Here is a 23,629-nt window from a genome sequence, read left to right as displayed (position 1 = left end):
CTCGGGGAAATCTTTTCCATCTCGTGGCGGGAAGAGATCCCCCGAAGCTGTGGGGCTGCACCTTTGATAACTGGAATCCGGGATGCCTGCTCCAGCGTCACCGCCCCTGCCAGCTCCGGGAAGCCCTCCTTTCTGTCAGAGTGAGCAACTGAGGCGGTTCCCTCTTCCACGCTTCCCTGCGGGACCTAACAGTGGTTCCATTGCGTTTGAGGCCCTTCCGTATCTTGTACCAAGGCTTACATTCAGGTCTCTGTCGGGGCTGAGTCCCTGTTAGCTTACTGGTCTGTTACCTCGTCCCCTGGAGCACAGGTTCCCTCTTCTCTCCCACGAAGAGGGTGCTCCTGGTCAAGAGCTGGCCACCCTCTTCCAGTAGAATGCCATCCTTGGAAGCTAGAGGTTCCAGCTCACCAGAGTAGTTGAGATAATGACCTTCACAGAACCGTGAGTTCCTTGAAGCCGAGAGTGAAGGACTGCCCCCTCCTTTTTTAAGATTTTATTTTATTTATCTGACAGAGAGAGAGAGACAGCGAGAGAAGGAACACAAGCAGGGGCAGAGGGGGAAGCAGCCGAGCAGGGAGCCGGGATGCGGGGGCTCGATCCCAGGACGCTGGGATCATGACCTGAGCCGAAGGCAGACGCCTAATGACTGAGCCACCCGGGCGCCCCAAGAACTCCTCTTAATAGACCCTACAGAGCAAGTAATGCTCTCCCAAAAAAGAGATTGCACACCTTTTCACAGTGACTTAACAAACCCCGCCCAGTGGAACGTTCTTCCTAGTTTCTCATCTAGAGTAGCTTTACCTATTAGGTCTTGTAGCCAACCCTTTGATCATTTTCCTTGCTGAACTGCAACATCCCCCAGCTGCCTACATTATGGGTGTTGGGGTGGGAATCTGGGGTCTGTCCCCTTCTCTGGATTTTCTGCTTTTTTTCCATTGCCCCCGGCACAGTGGACAGAGGGCAAGGATGTTATGCCGGGAATGAAGCAAATGATTGTGCAGTTACTAGGAAGAAAGGGTTCTGTTGTGAGTTGATTTCTGCCTCCCCCAATACCTTATACACATAAGAATCCTAACACAGGAAACTATTACCTTATGGTAACATGACATAACCATAGATTGATCATTACATCCATCCACACCATTAAAAAAAACCTATATTTATCAAGCACTGACAATGCCCAAACCCTTAAGCACTTCCCACACATTGCCCCAGATACTCAAACCAAGAGAGCAGATAGTATTTTTATCCTCAATATGCAGATGAACGGACAGGTTCTGACAGGTAATGTGGCAGGTGGCAGAGTGAGGGTTGGCATCTAGGCAGGCCAATTCCATTGCTTTAGCGCCTAAACCCTGGGCTTTCCTTCACTTGCAACTCTGACTTCAGCTGGATCTTCCACGCTCACCACAGATTTAACTTGCCTGAAGCAAAAACCTCATTTTCAGGTGGTGAGCAACCACCTTCGGTTAAGACACCAGCACACTTGACAAAGATGATTGCTAATGCTCACAACAACTCTGAGAATGGTTTCCACTTTGCAGAGAAGTTCCCTAGCTCTGTCCAAGTCACAGAGTAAAGAGTGGGAGGCAAGGCTGGATAGGGGAGAGTATGTGGGCTTTAGACTCAGGCTCCTGGGTTTAATTATCATCTGCCACTTACTCTCTGTGTGGCCTTTGGCAAGTTAGTTAGCCCCTCTGTGCCTTGGTTTCCTTGCGTATAATGTGGGGCCTCATAGGTTATTATGAGGCTTAAATGAGTTCATACAGATTAAACTTTGATACCAGGAGTGCCCAATAAATGATACCTGAAAAAAGTAACAGAGCCAGAATTTTATTCCAAGTCTCTCTGACATCAAAAAACTACACTTTTCCCACTACCTTATGCTGCTACCTACATTTTGAAAAGAAAAACTACACATGAGAAGAAAAAAGACTAAGACAGTGCACCCAAGTGGTGAAAGTGATGGCATTTGAATGGTGGGAATATGGGGTAACGTTTTCTTCTTTCTAGTTTTTAAATGATTTTTCAAGTTCCCTTTAGTGAGCATGGAATGCTTCCATAATGAAGACAGAATTATATCATGACAACCTCCACATTCATCACATTTAGCCCCAAATCATTCCTCTCACCACATTCTCACTGCCCCTGCCACTCTGGAGTTACCTGTGCCCCCTGCCTTTCCTTGGGCCTTCCCTGCAAACAAGCAGCCAGCTCCTGGGTCCTGACAGTCTTCCCTGGTAATTGTTCCTGATCAGACTTGCCCTGATTTGTTCAGAGACACAGAGATAGTGTGTGGCAGAGGTCACCTCCAGACTTCAGGCTTCTTGACTGCTAGTCTTGGGCCCTTTACATGATTCTGCCCTGCCTTCCTGCAAAGCATTTCCAGATGATACAGTTTTCTAATTGCTTATTGCAGGCCCTAGAGGAGCTGTCTGGGTGAGTTAACTCTTTTGTTAGACCATGTGGCTCACCCTCCCTCTGTGAGCTTGGGGAAGATTAGGCCTGGGTTTATGCTACAGGCTTCATTCTCATTTGCCATATCACCAGTACCAACTATTGCTCTTAGGATTGGGTGCTTTGGTGAAAATATTCAGTCCTTAACACCACTGCTAGAAAAGGAACACTGAGTGTCTTGTCTCAGATGGTGATCTGGGGGTTTCTATAAGTCGATGTGGTGGATTGTCTACAAAGATGGCCAAGACCATACCTCACCTTCCTGTGTGTGCACACTGCTCCTCCCACCAAGAGGTGGCATCGGTCTTCCCTTCCCTTTGAATCTGTAACTTGCTTCAACCAACAGAACATGCAGAAGTGGTGCCCTGTGCCTTCTAGGCCCTAAACCATATGGCTTGCATTTTTCCCTCTTAGAGCCAGCTGTGATCTAAAGAAGCTTGACTCCCCTGCAGGAGAGAAAGGCCACCTGAAGAGAGCAAGCCCCTGGAGGATGGGAGACTTGAAGGGGAAGAGAGGAGTGCAGCTATCTCCCAGCCACCCCAGCTGAGGAGCTGTGTGAAGCCATCTTCTTTTTTTTTTTTTAAGATTTTATTTTATTTATTTGAGAGAGAGAGAATGAGAGATAGAGAGCACGAGAGGGAAGAGGGTCAGAGGGAGAAGCAGACTCCCCGCTGAGTGGGGAGCCCGATGCGGGACTCGATCCCGGGACTCCAGGATCATGACCTGAGCCGAAGGCAGTCGCTTAACCAACTGAGCCACCCAGGCGCCCCATGAAGCCATCTTCTATCTTTAGTGCCAGTTGAGCTGGCTGGCGGAGACCGGCTGCACCTGCCAAGCCCCGCCCAAGATGCAGAATGGTGAGTGAATTAAATGGCTGTGTCTGTTTTACACCTTTACATTTTTGGGTGGTTTGCTATGTGGCAATAATAACGGAAATAGAGGGATAATCTATTTACAGACTAAATTTTAATTATTTAGTAATCATAAACAATACATTTTATAAATAAATTTCAGGTTTTTATTTTTTATTTTTAGTTTTTTTTTAAAGATTTTATTTATTTATTTGAGAGAGAGAGAATGAGAGACAGAGAGCACGAGAGGGAAGGGGGTCAGAGGGAGAAGCAGACTCCCTGCTGAGCAGGGAGCCCGATGTGGGACTCGATCCCGGGACTCCAGGATCATGACCTGAGCCGAAGGCAGTCGCTTAACCAACTGAGCCACCCAGGCGCCCTAAATTTCAGGTTTTTAAAAAAGATTTTATTTATTTATTTGAGAGAGACAGAGAGAGAGCACACCCATGAGTGGGGGGAGGGGCCGAGGGAAAGAGAATCCTCAAGCTGACTCCCCGCTGAGCACAGAGCCTGATGTGTGGCTGGATCCCAGCACCCTGAGATCATGATCTGAGCTGAAACCAGGAGTCGGACACTTAACCACCTGAGCCATTCAGGCGCCCCTAAATAAATTTGTTTTAATGATCTAATCAAAGCCCATGAATTTTCTTGATAATGGAGAACCAACAATTTTTCATAAGGAATTTTGGGGAAAGTAATGTAATACTTTTCAAGGTGAGGCTGCTATCATTGGTGTTTTTATTTTCCATTTTAAAATCTTTATTTAAAGGAGACAGTTTCTCTTGGATGATGCCTAAAAGGGGCATTTTTTTAAAGATTTTTTTTATTTATTGACCAGAGAGAAACAGCGAGAGAGGGAATACAAGCAGGGGGAGTGGGAGAGGGAGAAGCAGGCTTCCCGCCGAGCAGGGAGCACAATGCGGGGCTCGATCCCAGGACCCTGGAATGATGACCTGAGCCGAAGGCAGACGCTTCACGACTGAGCCACCCAGGCGCCCCTAAAAGGGGCATTTTTGAGGAATTCTACTAGTGTCAGAAATGCTCACACAATATTCCAGTGTGGTAGGTGGCCTCTAAATGGCCAGTGGTTGTCCAGACCTGCTGATATTCATGCCTTTGTGTAATCCCCTCCCCTTGAGTGTGGCTGGTCCTAGAGACTGGCTTCTGGTGAGTAGAATACAGCAAAAGTCATGGGATGTCACTTCCTAGATTAGACTACAAAAAGACTGTGACTTCCATCTTGCTTGCCTACCATCCTCCTCTCAGTGCCCTGTCTCTAGTGGAAGCTAGCTGTCATGTGGTGACTAGTTCTCTAGAGAGGTCCTTGTGGCAAGGAACTGATGTCTCTGACCAACGGCCCAGGCCAGCACCTGATTGCAGCCTTCTGAGAATCCCTGACCCAGGGGAGCCAGCTAAGCCACCTATTATAACAGTGATAGAGTAAGTACTTATTGTTGTAAGCTGCAAAATTTGGGGATAATTTGTTATGCAGTGATACATAACTAACATATTCATTAACTGAAAAAATTAGGATATCAAACTATAAACAGTTTATTTGGTACAACTTTTCAAGGAGCTAATATGACCATAAATATTAAACTCCCCTAAAATTTTACACATCCTTTGCCGTTGTCATTCCGCCTCTAGAAATTTCTCTTAAGGGAAAAAAAAATCATGGAATTCTAACAAAGGAATAGTTACAGGGATGTTCAAAACAGCACTATTTAGAGATGCCTGGGTGGCTCAGTCGGTTGAGCGTCTGCCTTCGGCTCAGGTTATGATCCCAGGGTCCTGGGATTGAGTCCCACATCGGGCTCCCTGCTCAGCGGGAAGCCTGCTTCTCCCTCTGTCTGCCGCTCCCCCTGCTGTGCTCTCTCTCTGAAAAATAAATAAAATCTTAAAAAAAAAAACCCAGCAGTATTTATAAGGCAAAAAATTGGTAGCTGTCCGTATATCTAATAATAAGGGATTGAGTAACTATATCATGGAATTGCGGCTAATAGAACAGGTTCGAATCCATTAGTGAATCTTAAAAACAAAGTGACTTGCTGTCAGCATTTGAAAAAATTAAATGAAATCGATTTGAAAATATCAGAGGAAAGGTAAGTTTTGCTTCATAAGAAATTTTCGTTTCATGTTTGTATATGTATGCATTGTGATATTAAATGAATTCCTTACTCTGAGTCATGGTCCAAATTTTTAAAGACTTTGCAGTGTTAAAAATAGATATGTATGGGGGGGCACCTGGATGGCTCAGTCCCTTAAGCATAGAACTCTTGATTTTGGCTCAGGTCATGATCTCATGGTGGTGGGATCGAGCCCCACATCAGGTTCCATGCTCAGTGGGGAGTCTGCTTGAGATTCTGGCCTCTACTGCTCACACATAAGTGTACGCAATCTCTCTCTCAAATAAATAAATCTTAGAAAAAAAAGATATGTACAGAACTACTTAATGGTACTAAAAGTATTCATTTTTTAAGAAGTTTTTTTTTAAAATTTATTTGACAGAGAGAGAGAGAAGTAGCAGAGGGAGAGGGAGAAGCAGACTCCCTGCTCAGCAGGGAGTCGGATATAGGACTCCATACCAGGACCCCAGGATCATGACCCAAGCTGAAGGTAGACGCTTAACCAACTGAGCCTCCCAGGCACCCCTACAAAAAGTATTCAAAAGATATTAAGTTATAAGACAGCATGCATATGTTACAAAATGATCTAATTTCATGAAAATCCAAAACAAGCAAAACTCTATGAAAAATGGAAAATAAATACACCAAACAGATCATTTATACTTTTATCTATATTTTAAAATTTTCTACAACATCTTTTTTTTTTTTTTTTTTTTGACAGAGAGAGACACAGCAAGAGAGGGAACACAAGCAGGGGGAGTGGGAGAGGGAGAAGCAGGCTCCCAAGGAGCAGGGAGCCTGATGCGGGGCTCGATCCCAGGACGGGATCACGACCTGAGCCGAAGGCAGACGCTTAATGACTGAGCCACCCAGGCACCCCAATAATAGTTTTTAAAGTTTCCCAAATAATTATATATTGTATATTAGCATTTTCTCAACTATGTTATATAAGCATAGAAAAAAGACTAGAGGGCACCTGGGAGAGAGAGAAAATAAGCAGAGGAAGCAGCAGGCAGAGGGAGAGGGAGAAGCAGGCTCCCTGCTGAGCAGGGAGATCGACACGGGGCTCAATCCCAGAACCCCGGAATCATGACCTGAGCTGAAGGCAGCTGCATAACTGACTGAGCCACCCAGGTGCCCCGAAGAAGAGGCATTTAAGAACAGTCTAGTTCTGATGGTGTCTGCCTGTGGCCTATTTTATCCCACCACTGGACCTAGGGCAGGCGAGGGGAGTAGGGCAGACACCCTAGCCTCTACCCAGGCCGGCACCCTCTTTGTTTGCCCACGCTGATGTGGCCCTGCGGTCTTGGTGCTTTTTTCTTTCCATGTTATCTTGGGGCATGATTCCCTTATCTTGGGCAAACTAATTGATGAATGGTGACACGCATAGGCCAGTGAGATGTGTGTGAATGCAGAAATGGAAGAATGTGTAATAAAGAGCCTTACACATACATAATGGGCATAACTCATTTGTGTGCCATTGAGCTTCACGGGGGCCATTCTACTTGCTCTTGCACAATCTCCCCAACCTCCAGTTTAGAGATGAGGAAACAGGCTCACAAAGTCTCCATGCGTGAACCTGTCTGTGTCCCTGTGTGGGCGTCTATGAAGTTTGCCTATGTTGTATCCCCCGTCCATCACCAAGTTCTATTAAATAGTACCCCTAAGTAGCTCTCCACTGTCCTCTTCTCACTACTGACAATTCTAACTCCCCCAGGCAAGCCCTACAGCAGTGGTCTCCTAACTGATCTCCTTCAGACTTTCTGTATCCTCCAGTTCTCTATTTTTTTTTTTAGATTTTTATTTATTTATTTATTTGAGAGAATGAGAGATAGAGAGCATGAGGGGGAAGAGGGTCAGAGGGAGAAGCAGACTCCCCGCTGAGCAGGGAGCCCGATGTGGGACTCGATCCCGGGTCTCCAGGATCATGACCTGAGCCGAAGGCAGTCGCTGAACCAACTGAGCCACCCAGGCGCCCCCAGTTCTCTATTTAACAGGCAGGGTGATCTTTTGAAAATTTAAATCTGAACATATCAGCCTATCCCACCACTGTTGCTTAAGATTTTGCTGTGACTCCCAATGTGCTTAAGATAGAGACAAAATTCCTTAATGTGGATCACAGGGCCCTGTGTAGCTACCTCTACCCCTTCTGCCTCATGACTGTGTTTCCCCTCCCTCCTTTCCCTGTTCTAGCCTCATTGACATTTTCGTCCTTGTATTCAACATCTCCCTCCTACTACAGGGCCTTTGCATTTGCTCTGACTTCTGCCAGATCCACCCCTGCTGGTCCCTGTGCCTAGTTTACTCCTATTCATCCTTCAGAACTCGGTTCAAACTGTTACCACTTGCTAGGTCACATCCTCGGTAGACAATCTTATAGCATGTTTTGCCTTTATTTTTTTTCCAGATCACTAAATACAGTTGCAGCTTTACATTTATTTGATCAGTGATTAACATTTTTTATTTTTACACTTGACTATAAGTTCCATGAAGATGGGGACAGTTTCTTTTGGATCACCAATCCCCAGGACTGAGCATAATGTTTGGCCTAGTAGAGGAGCTTATAAAATCTTTGTTATTAAGTGGATGAGTTAATGAATGAACAAAACCCGTTGAGTCTTCTGATCTGGTTCCTTTTCCTGGAAGGGCTCCCAAACTCCTCACAAGACAGGAAACAGAAGATGGAGAGAACGATAATAACAATGTCTGCCCATCCCAGAGTGTAACAGGTCATCAGAGTAACAGCTGAGTCTATGGGCTGCATTTTAGAGGCCTCCCTACTGCTGCTCATTTCCACCCTCTTCCAAAGAGGTCCAGGAAGGAAACCACTGCGGAGAAATCCCTCAGCAAGCCTGTGGCAGACAGAGTCTCACCAGGAAGGCGGAGAGTGAGGAGGCAAAGAAAGAAAGGGAATGGATGCCTCCATGTTTTGGACATCATGTTTGCATATATCAACTCATTTAATCCTCCCCCAAAGCCCTATGTTGCTGATGAGAAAATGGCCTCAGAAAGGTTGTGAATGTGAAGGTTATAAAACCAATGCAGGGCAAAAAGCTGAGTTTGAACTCAGATCTGTCAGTCTTCCTCCAAAGTCTGGGCTTTTCCAGGCTACTTTCCTGGTGTGCAGCCCTCAACCAATTCCCCTACTCTGTCAACTTAGAGCCCCAAAGTTTTTCATCATTAAAGACTCATCTATTGGAGGTGGCTGAGCGGCTCAGTCAGTTAAGCGTCTGACTCTTGGTTTCGGCTCCGGTCATGACCTCAGAGCGCGTGCTCCCTCTCTCTCAAATAAATAAATAAATCTTGAAAAAGACTTATCTGGGGGCACCTGGGTGGCTCAGTCCTTAAGCATCTGCCTTCAGCTCAGGTCATGATCTCAGGGTCCTGGGATCAAGCCCCCCGTGGGGCTCCCTGCTCAGCGGGAAGCCTGCTTCTCCCTCTCACACTCCCTCTGCTTGTGTTCCTTCTCTCGTGCTGTCTCTCTCTATATCGAATAAATAAATGAAAGCTTTAAAAAAAAAGACTCATCTCTTGGCTATTATCTAAAGCCCTTAGGAGTCAATGTATGATGGTTTTAGTCGATACGTTGGAAACAGAAACTCAATATTTTATTTTTAAAGATTTTATTGGGTGCCTGGGTGGCTCAGTTGGTTAAGCGACTGCCTTCGGCTCAGGTCATGATCCTGGAGTCCCGGGATTGAGTCCCACATCAGGCTCCCTGCTCAGCAGGGAGCCTGCTTCTCCCTCTGACCCTCTTCCCTCTCGTGCTCTCTCTCTCTCATTCTCTCTCTCTCAAATAAATAAATAAAATCTAGATTTTATTTATTTATTTGAGAGAGAGAGAGAGAGAGAGCACAAGCAGAGGGGAGAGGGAGAAGCAGGCTCCCCACTGAGCTGGGAGCCCTACCTGGGGCTCATTCCCAGGACCCCAGAACCATGACCTGAGCTGAAGGCAGACATTTAACCGACTGAGCCACCCAGGTGCCCTGAAACTCAACACTTTAAAAGCAACTACTGCAAGACCTAAAAAGAAATTTATAAACAAAAATTGGAATGTAGAAAGTAAAAGGGGATGACAAAGTTTCCCATTCTTCATATTGAAGAGACCAGAGATACTGTCTAGAACGGACAAATATATGCTATTACACAAAGGGATAAATGGTGCTTAAAGGGGAATTAAAAACAGAAGCTGTTGGTGAGGTTGCTTCTGGAGAGTGGAGCTGGGGGAGAGACTTTCGTTTTTCATTTGTTCATCCTTCTGGGCTGTTCATATTTAAAAAAAAATGACAGTGTTCTGTAACTTTTCTAAAAAGTTTAAGAAATTTTTGTTACAGGGTGCCTGGGTGGTGTAGTCAGTTGAGCGTTTGACTGTTGATTTCAACTTGAGTGATGATGTCAGAGTCATGGGATCGAGCCCCGAGTTGGGCTCCACACTCAGTGGGGAGTCTGCTTGGGCTTCTCTCTCCCTTTCCCTCTGCCCCTCCTGCTTTCTCTCTCTCTCTCTCAAAATAAATAAATAAATCTTTAGAAAAAGGACATTTCTGTTACAAAAGACTAAACAAACAAACATACACTTCCTTTAGGATGCAAGTACTGTATGTTTAGAACTATTAGTCTTGTCACCTGGGTAAAAGTTAGGTCTGTGGGTTTCCTCTGCGTCAGGAAGGAGCTGAGTCAGGGGAGGGTCATGTGATGATACACATGGCTTCCCAAGCAGTTGCCTCTGGGGATCGGGCATGGGAGATGAGCTTGATGAATTTACCTTTGCAAGCACAGGGCCAGGCTGACAGAGGAGCACCTCTTCCCTCACATATGCATAAGGCAGCTCACATTCAGACACACCCAGACCCAAGAGGGTACTGACCCGACGAAGGCCAGAGATAACCATTCCTTTATCCTTGGTGAGACTCTGCCCCCGCCGGTGCCCCACTCTGAGCAGGAGCTCCTACCTGCTTGGGACTCTGCTCCTGCAGGACCCATCTGACTCCAGTTCCTCAGGGCCCAGGTGGATCTAGTTCCAAGAAGATGGGATGCCGGGGGCTCTCAGGTGTGACTCCGGTCCTGTTCCACAATTGGCCATAGAGCACCGATCAGAGCCCTGCACCCCTCAGGACCTGAGCGTCCCTCCTTCCTCCCAAGGCATGGCACGCTCTTAACCTTTGCTTATCTGAAGTTTATATCACTTTGGGCTCCAGCAGCTGCAAAAAGGAGGGCTGGGGCACGGCTCAGGAGTGCCACTCACTGGCAGGAAGGAGCCTGGAGATCGGCATTCCCAGCACCAGAGAAAGTCCTGTTGATCTTTGACCCCCCACCCCTCCCGGAGCCTTGGCCCTGCCCCTCTCCCCCTTCCTTTCTTCCCTGCTGGCCTCTCCCTCTGTTCGGCTCCTCACTTCCCTGGCGCCCTTTCTCTGACTGGCCGTTTTCCCCAGGTCCTTGCTCACACCAAGCCTTCCATGCTGTCTTCAAGCCCTACTTCCTGCACATCTCCCAACCCTGACGGGGAGAATCCAAGTAAGAAGGTCCACTGGACTTCTGGGAGGAGTAGGACGTCATCCACAGACTCAGAGTCAAAGTCACACGCCGACCCCTCCAAAGCATCCAGGTCCCGGAGACCCAGCCGGCTGACGGTGAAGTACGACCGGGGGCAGCTCCAGCGCTGGCTGGAGATGGAGCAGTGGGTGGATGCGCAGGTTCAGGAGCTCTTCCAGGTGAGTGACATGAGGCAGCGAGGGAGGCCCCGGGGTGCCAGGGAGAGTGCCTGCTCGGAGACCTCAGGAGGAGCTGGAGGGCTAATGTGAGGTGCTACCACGGAGGGAAGGCTTCTCTCAATAGGTGAAGATAGATTTGCAGTCCCGAAATCCGCCTCCCTCTGGTCTGGTCTGGTTCTGCCTCTAATGCTCTTCAAAATCTGTGCCAGGTGTTTTAACATCCCCGAGGCTTAGTTTCCTAATCTATAAAATGAGCCTATCACTGCCTGTCATATCTCCTTTGTGGGACTTTTTGAAGCTCAAGGGAGATAGAAGAGCTACTTTTATGTATTTGTCTTGCTCTCATTCTCAACGCACCTACATGTCAAGAGCTACATTGTCCGGTACTATAGCTACCAGCCATGTGTGGCTATTGACCTTCAAATTAATAAAAATTAAATAAAATGCAAAGTTCAGTCCCTTATTCACACTGGCCACATTTCAAGTGCCCCGTAGTCCCATGTGGCTATTGGCTGCCATCTTGTCAGCACAGATAGAGAAACATTTGTATCCTCTCAGAGTGGACCGCACTGAACTAGAACAAGTCCTTGGCCCTGGCTCTGACTGACTCCCCTCAGTTCCCCCTGAGAAAAGGACAGGTCTCTGCCCCTTGTCACAGGACGTGGCACTTTCTTCCTCAGATAACTAAAAATCGGGGTCCTAGAGCAGTAACAACCGCTGTTTCAACAAGGAGAGTAACATTCTGAACACTTAACTCTGTGTTAGGCACAGTGCCTCGTGCTGGACATGCATCACCCAACTCCCCACCACTCCCTTAGGTAGATATGTTTTACTGTGGAGGAAATGGCAGCTTAGAGATGTTGAGTAATGAATGAGCCCAAGGTCACACGACTAGGAAACCAGGAGACCAGGAGCTGCAGCTGGGGCTCTGCACCCGGGCACTTAGGCGAGCAGCTTAGTAGTTCTCCATTCATGAAGTACTTCAGAAAAAAACCTGATGACCTGACTGCACCCCAGTTTGACTAAATCTATTAGGGTGGTGCCCAGTCACTTGTCTTTTTTTATAAGCTCCACAGTTAATTCCAGCATGTGGCTGGCTGAGAACCACTGAACCAAGCCAGAGCCCAGGAGTCCTCATCTACATACCATGGTCCTTCTTTCTCCTTCTTCTTGACTCTGTGCCTATCTTTTCTTTTTGGGGCAGCAAGGGGCTTGTCATTCTTCCAGGTAAGGGCTGTGCTGCGGTTGGGGTGGAGAAGAATGATGCCTGTGGCTCAGTCTGTCTTGTGAAGCTCACTGGGTCCTGTGTTAGTGTGGTCCAGGTGTCAACCATCTCCCCTGCAGCATCCTGGGCTCCCTCGTGTAGGGGAGGGAGATGCTCTGGAGCTGGGAGCAGGAGAGGCACATTTTCTTGGCCTGCTTCTGCTCAGCCTCCACCACCCTTCTATCCTGCCAGCACTCGCCCTCTCTGGATCAGTTTCAGTTTCAGATTGTGGTGCACTTGCATAAGAAGTCTCATATTTCAGACACCTCAGAGCAAATTTGTCCAGGCCTCAGAGAAAGACACTAGACAAAGAACCTGGTTTTGGAAGATCAACACAGTGGGGAGGGGGAGGGCTGTACAATAATGAGCTCATAACATTGGAAAACAGGATATGTGGGAGGACCACTCCCAGGCAATGACCGAAATAAAATACCTGGCCTGCGGTTGCCATGGCAATTGTCCAAAGGTGCTAGGTGGCGGTTCCTCTCCCAATCCCTGCTCTTTTCAGCAGGAAGCAGCCAAGTGGCTGGGGAAGCCCCAGGTGGCTGGTCATCTTGGGAGAGATTGAAGCAACAGTGTCTCCAGGCTTACCCTGCCCCAGTTCTACTTTCATAGAGCCTGTCCCCATACAGCAGGCTCTCCCCAACATACCCACCTTGGATAGCACTGCGGGCAGTGGTTCTAGGGATGTGTCACTGCTTGTTCAGTTTGGTTTAATGGGATCCAACCTACTTTGATGGAGGGCCCCCCTTCTTCTCACTGGGTATAAAATCTGCTTTGGGGTCTTCAGAGGAACCAAGTCTGGGTTCAACAAAACAAACAGACTTGGGGCCCTAGTGCTCCTATTGTCCAGAGGTGGAGTGTGGATTTGGCTTCTAAGCAAGGATATAAACACTCAGGAGTTTCTCCTATTTTAGGGAGACTCTTGCTCAACAATGCGCACCCCCCGTGCAGTTCCCACCCCCAATTTCATCAATTTCATTTCTCCTTTACGACAAGACTTCTTAAAGGATTTGTCCACACTCACATCCTTTACTTACCATTCCCCTTCCTAGCACTATTCAAACCGCTGAGACCTGGCTTCTTTTTATTTATTTAGTTATTTAGTTAGTTATTTTTTAATTTAATTTTATTATGTTATGTTAATCACCATTCATTACATCATTAGTTTTTGATGTAGTGTTCTAAGATTCATTGTTTGCGTATAACACCCAGGGCTCTATGCAGAACGTGCCCTCTTTAATACCCATCACCGGGCTAACCCATCCCCCTACCTCCCCTCCCCTCTAGAACCCTCAGTTTGTTTCTTAGAGTCCATAATCTCTCATGAGACCTGGCTTCTGTTCCCACCATTCTACTGAGAGCTCTCACCAAGATCACCAATCACTGTCTTGGGGCCAGATCTAATGTACACATCAGCACAGGATGCTGTTGACCACCCCAGAGTTTTGAAAACATTTCTTTCCTATAGCTTCGATGACACTGTCTTTTTCAGCTGGCGTTTTGATGCAACCCTTCTGGTGTGGTGACATTTTAAGAAACAATCTACTAGACTTCCAACTTTTTTTTTTTTTTTAAATATTTATTTATTGAGAGAGAGAGAGAATGGTAGAGAGAGAGCATGAGAGGGAAGAAGGTCAGAGGGAGAAGCAGACTCCCCGCTGAGCAGGGAGCCCGATGCGGGATTCGATCCCGGGACTCCAGGATCATGACCTGAGCCGAAGGCAGTCGCTTAACCGACTGAGCCACCCAGGCGCCCTAGACTTCCAACTTTAAAAAAAGTATTGTTAATGAATATGTGAAACAAACACTTGTGAGCTCCTCCCTGAGCCTTACTCCACTGCTGGTTCCCATGGCAGAGAGATCAATAGGAAAGGGACTGAGGATGGAGTAAAGGTGAGAACAGAGTCAAATCAGGCAGCATCTGGCAGGAGACCCCTTCATGAAATATCGAGTCACAATTTTACCACCGTTGTTCAGCTCAGCAGGAGTTGTCCACTCATTTTCTGAGAATTCAAAAAATACTTGAGGGAAGGAGTATTTGGATTATGGTATCAGCTCATATTCTCAACTCCAGACTGCAGCCACAATCTGACTCTCAGTAATATACTACCGTATATTCAAAATACATGTGGATAATATCATAAGTGATGGGAAAAGGTTTTTTGGGGGGGCCAGACTTGTACTTTTTTAGAGGTAGAATTGTAGTGATTAGAATGCAGCTTTACTACTCAGCCCCACCCTCCACCTTCTGGGATTCCAACTGCACATATGTGAGACCACTTGATACCACACCACAGGCCATCAGGGTTCTGTTCTCTTCTTCTTCCCCACCGCCCACCCCAAGGCTTTTTTCTTTCTGTGTTTCATTTTGGCTAGTTTCTGTCACTACATCTTCAGGTTCAACTGATCTTTTTTTGGCAACGTCCAAATATGCTGTTAACTCCATCCAGTAAATTTTTCATTTAAAATATTGTATCTTGCAGGGCGCCTGGCTGGCTCAGTCGGTAGAGCATGTGACTCTTGATCTCGGGGTTGTGAGTTTGAGCCCCACGTTGTGTGTAGTGATTACTTAAAAATAAAATCTTTAAAAAATGTATTTTTCATCTCTGGATGCTCCGTTTGGTTTTTTTCTCATATATTTCATTTTTCTCATTACTGTGTTTGTGTTTTCCTCATCTGCTAATCCTACCATCTCTGTCGTTTCTGGGTCTGCTTCTATTAACTGATTTTTTTCCTCTTTATAGGTCACATTTCCTGCTTCTGGTATGACGAGTGATTTTTGTTTGGATACTGGACGTTTTATGAGTTTTATGTTACTGGGTAACTGGATTTTTTTTTTCTTCCTTTAAAGCGTTGGGCCTTATTCTAATAGGCAGTTTAGTTACCTGTGGCTCAGTTTGATCCTTCTGAAGCTTGTTTTTAAGTTACATTGACTCTAGAGTAGCCTTTAATCTAGAGAATAATTTAACCCCCAGTAAAGTAGGGCCCTTCTGAGGTCTGTACTGGATTCCTGCATGATCAGCGATGACTGTCCACTCTGGCTGGGTGGAACTTGATTTGCCTCCCAGTCCTGTGTGAGGTCTATTCATCTCTGGGCCTTCGGTGCCTCACACTACCTGGCCTTGTGAGGCTTTACCCTATGAATGTGCATCTTGTGTTCAGCAAAGACTAAATAGAACCCTTATGCAGATATTTGGAGGTTTCTTTCTTCAGAACTCCCTCCTCTTCACAACTGTGTCTAGCAACTTCCAGCCACCTCAACATTGAACTCTGATCTCTGTCACATCAATATAGCAAGACCACTGTGCTCTGCTTGGGGCCTCCCTCTCTGCTCTGTGGTCTGGAAATTGCCTCTAGGAGGAAATACAGGGCGATTACAGAGTTTGCGTTTTCAGTTTCTCTTCTCTCTCGGGTAGTCCTGAGCAACCTGTTGTCCAATGACTGAAAACACTGTTATTCTATTTTTGTCTAGTTTTCTAGTTACTTATGTTGGGAGAATGAATACAGCCCCTGTTACTCCATCATTTCCAGAAATATAAGTATCTGGTTAACTCTTACTCAGCCTTCAGGTCTCAGATTAGAAGTCACTTCCTCCAGGAAGCCTTCCAGAACCCCAAGCTTGGTAAGGTTTCCCCTTCCATGTGTTCTCAAAGTATCTCATCAGAGTGCTTATCACTCTGTATTATAACTGCCATTTCACTTGTCTGTATCCTTCAGGAGACTATAAGCTTTTCAAGGGCAGAATTATATGTGTCTGCCTTGCTGTTAGGGCCTTAGTACTTATCACAGTACTTGGGACATGGCATGCACTCAGTAAATATGCATTAAATGAATGAAGGCTGAACCAGATGAACTAGAAACTAAGGAAGCAAAAAGGAAAGTTGACAGCTTAGGGTGAAAGAACTTAGATCCCTAACGCTGTTTATTTTAAAAAGGCATGGAAGGACCAAAACTGTTAACAGTGGTTGCCTGTAGGCCGTTGGAGGAATGAGAGGGCAGGGGAGGCTTCTTTTCCTATATTCTTTCCTTTTTAAAAAGCACCAACTTTATTTATTTTTTTTTAAGATTTTTATTTATTTATTTATTTGACACAGAGAGAGTGAGAGAGAGAGAGCATAAGCAGGGGGAGTGGCAGGCAGAGGGAGAAGCAGGCTCTCTGCTGAGCAAGGAGCCCAACGTCGGACTCGATCCTAGGACTCTGGGATCATGACCTGAGCCGAAGGCAGCCTCTTAACCGACTGAGCCACTCAGGTGCCCCAAAAACATCAACTTTATTGAGGTATAACTGACAGAGAATAAAATTTGAAGTGTATATTGGGATGCACTTTGCCATATGTAACCACTACCCCAATCAAGATATGGAACATTTCCATCATCCAAAAAGACACCCCAAATAACCTTTTATTTTTTTTTAAGATTTTATTTATTTGAGAGAGAGTGTGAGAGAGATAACAAGCGGGGGGCGGTAGAGGAAAAAGCAGATTCCCCGCTGAGCTGGGAGCCCGATGTGGGACTTGATCCCAGGACCCTGGGATCATGACCTGAGGAGAAGGCAGAACTGACTAAGCCACCCAGGTGCCCCTCCCCCAGATAACCTTTAAACAAATTATACATGTTAGTTACTTATTATATCTGTTTCTATCATGTCTCCTCCACTGCCTCTAACATGTGGACTCTTGGAGGACAGGATCTTTGTTTTGTTCACTGAAGTTCCGGGGTTCATGGTACCATGTTAATAGCAGTCACTGGACACATATTTGTTGAGTAAAAAGATTTTAAAGGCTTAAATAATCAAAAGGAAAAGGTAAAATTATCAAATCTTTAGAAAACGTAAAGGTGAATATAAAATATTTATTCAAATCAGTATGAGAAGAACTTGCTAAGCATTAAGAGAAGAAGTGGAGGAGGAGGGGAGAAGGAGCGGCAAAATCCAAACAGGAAAAGAACATTAGTTACATTCAGCTATATAAACATATTTCCCCAACTCCTTCCCCACACAAATGGTATTTCCAGGGGCACCTGGGTGGCTCAGTCAGTTAAGTGTCAGACTCTTGATTTCGGCTCAGGTCATGATCTCAGGGTTGTCAGATCGAGCCCCTCATCAGGCTCTGCACTCAGAGGGGAGTCTGCTTGAGAGTCTCTCTCTCCTTCTCCCTCTGCTCCTCCCTCCACTTGTACTCTCTCTGTCTCTCTCAATAAGTAAAGAAATAAATAAAATTTTTAAAAATCTTAAAAAAATAAGTGGTATTTCCATCATCTATGGAATGAGTGCTAGGGCTAATCTGAATTAAAAAAAAAAAGACTTCTTAAATCAGTAAGAAAAAACTAAACAACCCATAGAAAAATGAATAAGGCAGCAGTTGTTGAAGTATATTGTGGTGACCCTTTGAGAGGGCTCATGGTTATTTTCATAATAATACTGAGATGTCATTTGCCTTTTTCACTATGTTGACATTTGCACTGATAATGCAAAAACAAGGGTGGCCCTTAGCGTGAATCCAGAAAGTGGCAATGGGGGCACCTGGCTGGTTCTGTTGGAGGAGCATGCAACTCTTGATCTTGGGGTTGTGAGTTTGAGCCCCACACTGGGTGTAGAGACGACTTAAATAAATAAACTTTTTTTTTTTTTAGATTTTTAAAAATTTATTTATTTGACAGAGGGAGACACAGTGAAAGAGGGAACACAAGCAGGGGGAGTGGGAGAGGGAGAAGCAGGCTCCCTATGGAGCAGGGAGCCCGATGCGGGGCTCGATCCCAGGACCCCGGGATCATGACCTGAGCTGAAGGCAGACGCTCAACCGACTGAGCCACCCAGGCACCCCTAAATAAATAAACCTTCAAACAAGAAGGAAAGTGGCACCCACCTGTACTAGTGTTACAGGAATTTTTATTCCCTTACTGCCCGAAGTTCTTCGTTATGGTGCTTTGAAGAATGAAGATGAAGACCAAAGAGTGGTGGGTAGCAAGGCAAAGTTTATTGAGCAATAGTACAAAGATCCCAAACAGGGAGGGGACCCGAGAGGGTTGCCGTCTTGATGTTCAAATCTAGGGATTTTTATAAGCTCTTTTGCAGAACTATCTTGAGCATCCTGAGTGTGGGTCCCCTGTGGATTGGCTGCTAAGGTGTGCCAATCAGGGCTTTGATCCTGCTCCCATCTACCTATCAGGTTAGGTCTTTTGGGCTGACATTTGGAGACTAACCGCCTCAACTTGTGATAGTGACAAATGTTTTATGTTTCATTATTTTATTTCAGGATGTTTTGCAAAAGTCACTCCTGCAGAGGCTACTATACAGGATGCTATTATGGTCTTGTCTAAGCTGTAAAACAGGATGCTGGTGCAGTTTTGTCTTAGCTGTCCCGGCTCCCTATTTTCTTGTTGGGGACCCTGGCCCTGACTACTTAATTGTCCAACTGACCCCTAACTAGGAGTTATGTTCTTCACCACTGTGCCACTTTCACTTAAGAAAGTCCTTGATGAAGCAGTAAATTTCTAAGTTTATTAAAACTTGGCCATTGAGGGCGCCTGGGTGGCTCAGATGGTTAAGCATCTGCCTTCGGCTCAGGTCATGATCCCAGGGTCCTGGGATTGAGTCCCGCATCGGGCTCCCTGCTAGGCGGGGAGCCTGCTTCTCCCTCTGCCTCTGCCTCTCTCTCTCTCTCTCATGAATAAAAAAAAAAAATTAAAAAAAAAACTTGGCCATTGAATTCACATCTTTTTATTTTATTTTATTTTTTTAAGATTTTACTTATTTATTTGAGAGAGAGAGAATGAGAGATAGAGAGCACGAGAGGGAAGAGGGTCAGAGGGAGAAGCAGACTCCCCGCTGAGCAGGGAGCCCGATGTGGGACTCGATCCCGGGACTCCAGGATCATGACCTGAGCCGAAGGCAGTCGCTTAACCAACTGAGCCACCCAGGCACCCGAATTCACATCTTTTTTAATAGACTTAATTTTTAGAGCAGTTTTAGGTTCACAGGGAGACTGAGCAGAAAGTACAGAGTTCCCATGTTCCCCCTACCTCCCACATATGCACAGCCTCCCCCACTATCAACATCCCCCACTAGAGCAGTACATTGTTACAATCAGTGAACCTACACTGACACATCAAAGTCACCCAAAAGTCCATAGCTTATATTAGGGTTCACTTTTGGTGTTGTACATTCAAAGGTTTAGACAAATATGTAAGGACATGTATCTACCATGAGAGTATTATACAGAGTATTTTCTCTGCCCTAAAAATCCTCTGTGCTCCACCTATTCATCCCACTTCCCCCCCTTAATCCCACTGATCTTTTTACTGTCTCCATAATTTTGCCTTTTCCAGAATGTCGTATAGTAGGAATCATACAGTATGTATGACTGGCCAATTTCAGATTAGCTTCTTTCACTTATTCTGTGTGTTTACGGTTCATTTAGGTCTTTTCATGGCTTGACAGCTCATTTCTTTTAGTGCTGAATAATATTCCATTGTCTGGATGTGCCACAGTTGATTTATCCATTTACCTACTGAAGGACAGATTAGTTGCTTCCAAGTTTGGCAATTATGAGTAAAGCTGCTATAAACATCTTGATGTAGCTTTTTGTGCAGATATGTTTCCAGCTCACTTGGGTAGATATTAAGGAGCTTGATCACTAGATCATATAGTAAGAGTGTGTTTATTTTTGTAAGAAACTACCAAAATGCCTTCCAAAGTGGCTATACTATTTGGCATCCCCACCAGCAATGAATGAAGGTTCTTGTCATTCCATATCCTCACCAGCATTCGGATTTGGATTTTTTGCCAATTTGATAGGTATGTAGTGTATCTCATTGTTGTCTTAATTTGCAATTTCCTAATCACATATGATGTTGAACAATTTTTATGCGATTTGCCTTCCACATATCTTCCTTGGTGAGGTATCTGTTCAGATCTATGGACCATTTTTCAATTGGGTTGTTTCTTTCTTATTGCTGCATTTCAAGAATTCTTTGTCTGTTTTGGACAATAGCCCTTTATCAGACACATCTTCTGCAAATATTTTCTCCCAGTCTGTGGATTGTCATCTCATTTTTTTTTAAGATTTTATTTATTTATTTGAGAGAGAGAGAATGAGAGATAGAGAGCACGAGAGGGAAGAGGGTCAGAGGGAGAAGCAGACTCCCCGCTGAGCAGGGAGCCCGATGCGGGACCCGATCCCAGGACTCTGGGATCATGACCTGAGCCGAAGGCAGTGGCCCAACCATCTGAGCCACCCAGGCGCCCCTGTCATCTCATTTTCTTGAGCTTCTTTCATTTTTAATTTTATAAACTCTATTGTTTCAATTATTTCATTGACTATAACTTTTAAAGATAGCTTTATTGAGATATGATTCACATGCCATACAATTTACCCGCTTAAAGTGTACACTTCCAATAGTTTTAAGTATCTTCAGGGTTATACAACCACAATTGGATTTTGGGACATTTTATCACCCCAGAAAGAAACCCTGTACCAATTAGCAGTCACACCTCATTCCTTACCACCACCACTCCCAGCCCAAGGCAACCACTAATCTACTTTGTGTCTCTGTGGATTTACCTATTCTGGACATTTCATATAAATTGAATCATATAACATAGGGACTTTTGTAACTGGCTTCTTTCACTAACATAATGTTTTCAAGGTTCATCTATGTTGCAGCACTAATCAATGCTTTGTTCCTTTTACTGTTGAGTAATGTTGTATGGCTACATTATTTTATTTATCCATTCATTGGTTGATGGAGATATGTGTTGTTTTCACCTTTTGGCTATTATGAATAATGCTGCGATGAACATTCATGTGCAGATGTTTGTGTGGACATGTCATTTCTCTTGGGAGTAGCCCTAGGAATGGGATTGTTGGGTCAGATGATAACTCTATATTTAACATTTCAAAGACCTGCCAAACTGTTTTCCAAAGCAGCTATGCCATTTTATATCCTTACCAACAATGTGCATAACTTTTGAAATTAAACAGGCACTCTTTTTGGGGTGCCTGTGTGGCTCAGTTAAGCGTCTGCCTTCGGCTCAGGTCATGATCCCAGGGTCCTGGGATCAAGCCCCGCATCGGGCTCCCTGCTCAGCGGGAAGCCTGCTTCTCCCTCTCCCCCTGCTTGTGCTCCCTCTCTCTCACTGTGTCTCTGTCAAATAAATAAAATCTTTAAAAAAAAGGCACTTTTTAAAAAAGATTTTATTTATTTATTTATTTATTTATTTGAGAGAGAGAGGGAGGGAGAAGCAAACTCCCCGCCGAGCAGAGTGCCCAATGTGGGACTCAATCCCAGGACCCTGAGCTGAAGGCAGATGCTTAACTGACTGAGCCAGCCAGCTGCCCAAACAGGCACTCTTTTTAAAGAACCCTAGCCCTGTTTCAAATAGAAGGTAGGTCCTCAGTAAGTGCTGAATATAAGAATGAATGGGTGGTTTGAGGAAGGTGAGGAGACGGACTGAACGTGGGAAGCAGGGTAGGAGATGGGGGAGCCCCTGACAGTGACTTTCACTCCAGCACCAGCTGGCCAGGCCCCTCTGAGCCCCATGTGATTCCCAAACAGGATCAACCAATTCCTTCTGAGCCTGAGATTGACCTGGAGGTTCTCATGGAACTATCCACAGAGGAACAGAAGACTCACTTGGAGGTAGAATGTGGGGCTGGGCTTAGAGCAGGAGGAACCCAGGAACCCAGGTTTTGCCTTCTTGAGTGGCATGGGGAGAACCAGTTCAGAGGGGAGGATTCCCGGGAGGGCTGAGTGGAGGCTTGTGGGAAAGTGCTGTGGCTTGGGGACCCATTCTTTGTTCTCTTCCACCCAGGCTATTCTCCGAAACTGCCCCCGTCCCACAGAGGTAAGGGATGCTCTGCAGGTCTGGGGGTAAGAGGGGCCCAGAGGAGGGGCAGCTAATGAAGAGTGTTTGAGAGGAAGGCTTGGCCCTCCGTCCTTCTCCCCTTCCCCAGTTCTGTAGACATGGGGTCAGGGAGATTAGGGCGGGCAGTGTGGTAGGTGGGTGTGACCCCATGCTTTGATCTCACCCGTTTCTCTCTCAGCCTTTTATCTCTGAGCTGCTCAGTCAACTCAAGAAACTCCGGAGACTCAGTCGGCCTCAGAAATAAGCCTTGTGAGACCACCTTCAGCAGCCTCCACACTGCCAGGCCTGCCCTGAACCTCTGAATCCTGGACTGAGAGGAAATGGCCCTGTGGGACACAGATAAGGAACGTGGAGGATGAGGAGGGACATTTGGATACTCCTAGTGTATGTGCAGTCACAGCTGGGCTTTCTGGAAGCCATTCATGGCTGTTGCCCAGTACTTTCCTTGGCAGCCAAGTGGATAAAACCTTTGGGAGTCCCAGCTGAATGGAGTGTGGAGCATATCTTTCCTGAGGGATGGGGAGGGGAGGGTAAAATGATATACCAGAGGGCCAGCATCCCGAGCCACCAGGCTCTATCCACACCTCCTCTGTCCGTCTATCCAAATTGGCCTTGAGAATTCAAAGGAGAAGATCACAGTTCTGCTTTAGAGCTCATGATCTAGCAAGGCCCAGAGGCCAAACAAGAGGGCACCAGAGTAGGACACAGCATCCTGCATCACCAACAACAGGAGCCGAAGTGGCAAAGACTAGTTTTGAATCCCAGAGGAGAGGTAACAGGGAAAACCCAGCTGGGTCTGGGGATATCAGGGAATGCTAAACCTTCCTGTTCCCCCTAAGTTGAGTCAGGAGGCATCAGGCTGAGAACTGTCTTGAGCTGGCTCCAGCCAGCAGCAGAAAGAGAAAAAGCAGGAGCTAAGCAGAGAGGTGTAAAGGGTACAGGCTGAGGCCAGGAGTCAGCCCAGGAGCGTGCTGCTGGAAAGATACTGGGTCTGAATGGCTGGCAGGTTGGGACAGAAGCCTGGGGAGGTGGCATCCTTTGGGAGTAAGACACAAAGCAGGGTAGGCATTCACTGTTTGTGCATGCGCTGTCTGAGTACTAGGGAGGCTGAGGAATCCAAGATGGTGGGGCCTAGGGGCTATGCTGGGCTACCCAGAGCAGGTTGCACCATTCAGATCAGTTGAACGAATATCCCCTGCCTACTTCATATGAGGCTTCCAGGGTGGATGGGACTGTTCCTGCCTGGAGAAGCCTGCAGGATGGCCCCACCTTTTTCCTCACTCCAAAGGACTGGACTTTGAGTAGAAATCCTGTTCCTGCCACCTCTCCAGGGGCCCAGGCTCAGAGCCCACAGG

General features: G+C 46.1%; 1 protein-coding gene across 4 annotated transcripts; it reads left to right on the top strand.

Moving 5' to 3' along the window:
- Positions 1 to 3,111: 3,111 nt before the first annotated feature.
- Positions 3,112 to 23,507, top strand: PPP1R14D (protein phosphatase 1 regulatory inhibitor subunit 14D). 4 transcript variants are annotated; one of them, XM_027569465.2, is made up of 5 exons: positions 3,112 to 3,314; positions 10,864 to 11,142; positions 21,965 to 22,048; positions 22,221 to 22,253; positions 22,453 to 23,507. In XM_027569465.2, the coding sequence occupies exons 1-5, from the start codon at positions 3,312 to 3,314 to the stop codon at positions 22,516 to 22,518; spliced, it is 465 nt and encodes a 154-aa protein (XP_027425266.1). In that variant the 5' UTR covers positions 3,112 to 3,311; the 3' UTR covers positions 22,519 to 23,507. The 4 variants fall into 4 exon arrangements, with proteins under 4 accessions (XP_027425266.1, XP_027425269.1, XP_027425268.1 ...); XM_027569466.2 differs by lacking the exon at positions 3,112 to 3,314 and adding an exon at positions 10,102 to 10,481; XM_027569468.2 differs by lacking the exon at positions 21,965 to 22,048.
- Positions 23,508 to 23,629: the final 122 nt, after the last annotated feature.

Source organism: Zalophus californianus, chromosome 6 (genome assembly GCF_009762305.2).
Source record: "Zalophus californianus isolate mZalCal1 chromosome 6, mZalCal1.pri.v2, whole genome shotgun sequence".
NCBI classification, from domain to species: Eukaryota; Metazoa; Chordata; class Mammalia; order Carnivora; family Otariidae; genus Zalophus; species Zalophus californianus.
Note: the sequence above shows the minus strand (reverse complement) of the source record. Positions and strands in the feature narration are given on the sequence as shown.